Consider the following 6299-nt stretch of genomic DNA (forward strand, 5'->3'; position numbering starts at 1 on the left):
AACAATCTCGATCTCATCCACTTAGGATGTAATGGAGAGCAAAATATACACCTTGGTAGTCCACCTTTTCGGCCGTGCAGGCTTCTTGAATCATGCGTGTGCACCTAATCGATTAAAGCAAAGTCTTTTTTTTTTTTTTTTAAAGAAAATGTTTATAAGGTTATAAAACTTGGATGCGATCAGGAGATCTGTCAAAGTCGATGCCATTTTAATATCATACCAGAATAGCTTGGATTGGATTGTATCGGATAGATTTATTTATTATTATTTTTTTTTAAATCAAATTCTATTACAATTTTACCGTTGAACCATTCATGTGGATCGGAATAAGAAAGGTCAGGATTAGGGATTGTTCAGGGCCAATACCATTCTAATTTGGCCATTACTGACCGTTTTGTTTCATTTTTAAGTACCAGCTGGCTGCTGTTGATGCTTTAACATACTATAAGACCGCACTCCCGGATAGTGAAGTCTTCTTCCCCCCCTCTTTTTTTAGTAAGGCACATTACTTATTAAAGTATGTACTACTAGGCTACGTGGCCTACACGCTGGTTAGCGTAACAGGGGCATCAAATGAGGGTTGTATTTTTTATTTCTTGATGGATTTTTTTGGGAAGCTATTTTACAAGGGGATAGGGTGTTCATTTTGCCCTGTCCGGGTGTGCGTCTAGGCACCTAGCCTTCTTTTTCCTTCATATAGCTCAATTTTTTTTCTTATGTAAAATGAGAAGGATCGCGTTTTCCTAAGGCCACAATGAATGAGAATCACCTTGGCCCATTACGACCCCAAACAATATGATGGAGAGAGAGGTCCCATGTGGACCGTCCCATCGTTCAGCCACATGTGATTGTCCAAAAGTGAATGCATATATGCCAAAACAACAATAGAAGTATGAAAAAACAAAAGGCTTTCTTCAATCATCAGAGTACTAAATATTTTTGAGAAATAGAAAGTTGTCCGTTTGCATGGGCCTGCACCAGACGTAGGGGCACATGAAATTATCACCTCATCCACTATGAGATATAAATCCCATTTATGTTGATGCCCCTACTCAAAACTCTCATTGGCCCTCGTGTTGTTGCACGAGCCAAGCGACCAGGCTTATGGGGACAGAAAACACTACCTGGTTGCATGGTCTCTGCACCAATGCGAGGGTCAATGAAAGTGTGCACCGAGGCATCTAGCATAGAAGGGTGAAATGGTCATTTTCTCATCTTTGTATCTGGGTGCAGGACTGCATGATCAGGTAGCATTGATTTCTCCTTTTTATGAGTCTCCATTTATTTCGACAAAAATGTTTAGAAATTCATTTGTAAATTTTATTTATTTTTAACTTTTTATGAAAGTTTATTTAGACATAACCATAGTTAGTTAAAATAGAGTAGGCAAAATACTTTGTTCGATATAGATTTTTTTAAAACGGTTCAGAATTTTAAAGGACTGGTAAGAAATTGAAACTTGAAGAAGGAACAATAGTAGGTGGACCCATGTATGTAGTGAGTGAGTGAGAGAGAGGGAGGGGTGTTGGTGTGAGGGAGAGAGTGTCTGTGTTTGTTCTTCACTGATGAATGAGAAAATTTTTTACCAAAAAAGATGAATGAGAATAACAAAATTTAACTCAAAATTGAAGTAATCACAGAAAAACAAAGAATTAATGAATTCATTTCTATAAAACTCAAAATATAACGAAAGATTTTGGGTAATAACCTTCTATCCTAACAACTGCCTATTGCATTGGTGAGGTTGTGGTATGATAAGTTCACACTCATTAGGAGGTCTCGACTCGAATTCGAGTCTTTTAACTTAGAAAAAATTTCGCTGCTGTCTGGGTTGCAGCCAAGTAGCTGCAACTCCATGGTAGTAGCCAAGGGAGTGGAATCCCAAGGATAGGTTTGAAAATGACTTTGAGTGAATTTTTCTTCTCCTACCCTTGAGATTCCAATCCCTTAGCTGATAGCAGGAATTGCAGGCTGCAGCCAAGTTTCGTTTTATAACTGTTACCTTCCCTTTTCTGCAGTGTATGTTGGATATATATATATATATATATTTATTTATTTATTTATTTATCAAGCTCAGTTTATTAATGAGACTATTTATTTTCATTTATGCATGGCATTTATTTATTAAGCTTGAGATGTCTTGTGTCCGAAATTAACTATTATCTGGAGAAAGAATTTCAATTGCAATTTCAAATTAACCATTTTAATTTCATGTAGTTAATTTTTGTACAATAATTTCAAACACAAGAGATCCTAATTTGATTCCTTTCGCTGCACGATTGAGTTCCCGCCAACAGTCTACCCATCTAAAAACTGAAATAATCCTCCACCCTAATGTCACATAGCTTCAATTGCTGCCGCTAGTGCAAATACGTCATCATCGCCACTAATAGAGCAGCTTCCATGTCTGCAGCCACACTCGTTCCACCTCTTCAAAGCATCATCTCTCCTCTTCACCATCTCAGCCATGCTTGGGACTCCAACCTTCATCTCAACATGCAGTACTGGTGGCTTCAAGCCATGATCAAGAACATCACTACTAGCTGAAACGGTCGTAACCCATTTTTGAATTGTCATATTGGACGATTCCAACACGTCTTTCCATGGTATCTCAGCTCTACCCAAAAGCTTAGACCCAACGATTCTCCTGAGAATCGGTGAGTTATTTCTCCATCTTAACTCGAACACCACGCTTTGTTGCTTGAGTTGGTCCAGGCAGTGATCTCTGTTGGCTGCAGAGCACTCCAAGGAGACGGAATCGTTCCAAGAAGGATGACTCGTGGATGGGATCTCTCGACTGTTAAGCCGAATCCTCTCTGTGTTGCCTGTGCAGAGGTAGCATCTAATAAAAAGCTTCCCACTTGTTATGAATACAAGGTTTTTGGCTTCTACGATTCTTAGCTTGCAAGAGAAAAAATCCCCAAGGTCAGCCATTGAGAGAGAGAGAGAGAGAATTGTTCACTCGTTTGTGAAGGATTTCTTTGCAATTGGCAGAGAAAGGTTTGTTTTCTTGTTTGAGATCTGTGGAAAATGCGTTTGGAGGGTGGTGTTTATAATATAGTAGATGTCTCCGTGCTCCAGAGGAAGCAGAAATGGAGGAAATCCTTAGCCCAATTGCTCAAATCTTGTTTCCGTTTATCCATAAATGAATAAAATAAAGATGAATCAGCTAGTGATGTGAATCGAGGGATGGATAATGGTGTTAAAGATTCACTTTAAAAAGACCTTTGAGACCCAGAAAGGCTAATCTCTTTTCTCTCATTAGAAACCATAGAGGGATAGAGAGGGGTGAGTCACGGCTGTTGGAGTTTCAAGATAAGGATTGACTATCCTCTACAGTTGCTTGACATTTCTGTTCTCTCTCATTCAAAACCAGAGAGAGAGAGAGAGAGAGATATCTTATGGCCATATGTATTTAATGAGAAAATAGTGTTGTGAGAATAAGTGAACGGATCAGGTTCATGTACAAAAATGTTCTCGTATGTTCTTGATTCGTGGATTTAAAATATATTAAATAAAAAAAAAAGAAAATTGATTCTAAATCCACGAATCAGGATCTTTCTTGTACGTTAACCTGATCTGCTAAAGGGGTGTGATATTTTGAATGTTTTTCATCAGATTTTAAAAGTTAGTATTGTTTGTCTGGATAAGGTGTCGCGATAAATGCTAAATTGCAATAAATATTTTGTCTCCTGTCAATGTGGCAAGGGAATTATCTCACTCTACATTTTTTTTGAATTTCTATCATACTGGATAAGAATTTATGGGAATTATGGAATATAAGTTATATTATTATTTATTATTTCACCCAATCATTTACTATCATTTTTATTTTGTGCTGCTGTTATTATTCTTCAACCTTATTATATGTATTGCCTGTGATTTTTTCTTTTCCATCCTTTTTTGGTCACCAAACAATGAGGTCTTAGGAGTTGCCATTTCACTATGCCATCACTATACGAAAGAGAGATCTTTACAATCTCAACCAATTAGATGAAAGAGGATTTTTTGTTTTTAACTTTAAGATGTAATAGAAAAGAGTTCATGATATAGTGAAAAAAAAATCAAGATATAATTAAATGAAAAAGAAAGCTATGGGATTTGCTTGCTTAATGTCTATTTTCCCAAATGTATTTTCAGTCTGATAGTAAAATCATCTCTATCTCCTACTGACCCTCCACCCTCCCTTCCAGAAAAAATAATAAAATCATCTATATGCACTTAGTGGGATTTATCAAATAATAAATACACTGCAAGACTACAAATTTGCTTGTTTAATGTTTGAATTTATAATTAATTTTTATTCTAAGATATGGATTTTTAAATATTAAATACACCGCATGACTCAATTTATTTGATTGTTTTATTATTGAGAAATATAAAGTTGTAGTATATATATATTTTTTTGTAAACATAATTCTATTCATGAAAGTGATTAGAGCTCATAGTTTCCAAATTACAAGATTCTGTTAACCATGGCATAGAATTTGGTCGAACCATTCGGCTAGTTACAGACAGTGCATTCCTAGCTAGGGAATCTGCTACAGAATTGCAGCCCCTAAGAACAAACTGAAAATTACAATTCAAAAAATAAGAGTTGCAGTACCGACGTGCTTTATATACATGAACATCTATTCTTACTTATTTTGGCTTTAGCTCCGTTTCTTCAAATGGATTTCAGGTATAGGAAACTTAAGAGGAGTGGGTCCTATGTGTAGTAAGTGGGAAAATAATCTTTTTCTTATATGTACAATTTAATAGAGATACATGTATAATGATAACAAAGCATAAGCTAATTTTAACATAAAAACCCTTCCAAGGCAAAAAGAAAAAATCATGGGATCTCGTCCAAATAAAAACTTTCACTATATAATAATAATAATAATGTGGTTACTAATCAATACAATAGGGTACCAAACATCAAAGTTCCTTGTTATTAAACATTTTCGAGTAAATTTTACATTTTGAAACAAATTTTAAAATATTATATTAACATGTATATACGGCCTAAACATTATATCACAAGTCCTTCTTGGTAAACAGTTTCAAGTTTTTACCAAAAAAAAAATGTGCAAGTGAATTTGACTTTTTGAAACAAATCTAAAATATTATATTAGCATATGTACGGTCTGAAAATTAATTCATTAGTAGATCATGGCATGGACAATATATATATATATATATATATATCCATATGGTCTTCATTTTAAACTGTTTCAAGTGAATTTGAAATTTTTAGACAAATTTAAAAATATTATATTAATATTTATAGATTTCATATGGATTCAAAATCATTTCACGACTAGATCATGACACGAACACCATATCCCCAAAATTTAGACGTAACAATTTATGCTATTCAAGGGAAACAAGTGGTCCAATTATATTTTTCCCTTCTAAGTATTAGTTATCCACTACTTTAATTAACCTTCTTAAAAGTTGGATTTTCACATTATTTTAAAATTTAAATTTATTATTCTATATTAAGATGAACTCTAATGGGGTTACAACTTATTCTATTACCTGGTGAAGCTTATTTATCAGAACATGAATAATGTACAATTGTTAGGCCACAAGGCTCCCCTAACCATGGAAAGGAATTCGGCCATTATATAGCGTCATACACATTACAGATTGTGCCTTCCTAACTAAGGATTCAACAATCCTATCGATCTTTCTAAGAATACCAAGAAAAGAGCTAACATTAAAATATGATAACAAATATAATATAATCTGCACTACCAGCTGAACCGCCAAAGAAATGTTTATTAGACTACAGCTTATATAACACTTAAGCTTATCTAAAATTTTATTATATTTTGATAAAGGGATTCTTATCTAAATGACACACTAGAAGAATTCACCTTGCAATATTTTGAGAAAGGAATAAATAATAAAATAAAATAAAAAAAAAAAAGTAAGTACACAACAAATTGTAAGTGGAGGATACTTAAGAGTGGTATGAGCAGTTTTATTGCAAAAGACTGGAAAGAATAGATTAAGCCTATACCAGTCCACTTTTTTTATCCTTTTCTTGAACCATGCTTGTGGACCTAACCGATCATCTGAGCAAAGATGATATTAAGAAAACAAAATAGGTTACTCATTAAAATATGCATATCAGGCTGTGTGCCCTCTGCACTGGCATAGGGGACAAGAAGTGAATGAAAACACGAAAGGGTATTCAATAGGAGTAGGATTTTTCACTTCATAGGGGTGGGAAGTTATTTCATCCTTCTTGTATTTGAATACAGAATTTTGTATGGATAAAAATAAGTTTTCTTTAGTCATATAGAGTA

At 34.4% G+C, this 6299-nt stretch overlaps 1 protein-coding gene across 1 annotated transcript; it reads right to left on the reverse strand.

The window, feature by feature from the left end:
* Positions 1–2337: 2337 nt before the first annotated feature.
* Positions 2338–2934, reverse strand: LOC122074321. Its single transcript, XM_042639148.1, has one exon. It carries the CDS (start codon positions 2932–2934, stop codon positions 2338–2340), a length of 597 nt encoding a protein of 198 aa, XP_042495082.1.
* Positions 2935–6299: the final 3365 nt, after the last annotated feature.

Source organism: Macadamia integrifolia, chromosome 3, assembly GCF_013358625.1.
Source record: "Macadamia integrifolia cultivar HAES 741 chromosome 3, SCU_Mint_v3, whole genome shotgun sequence".
Taxonomy (NCBI): Eukaryota; Viridiplantae; Streptophyta; class Magnoliopsida; order Proteales; family Proteaceae; genus Macadamia; species Macadamia integrifolia.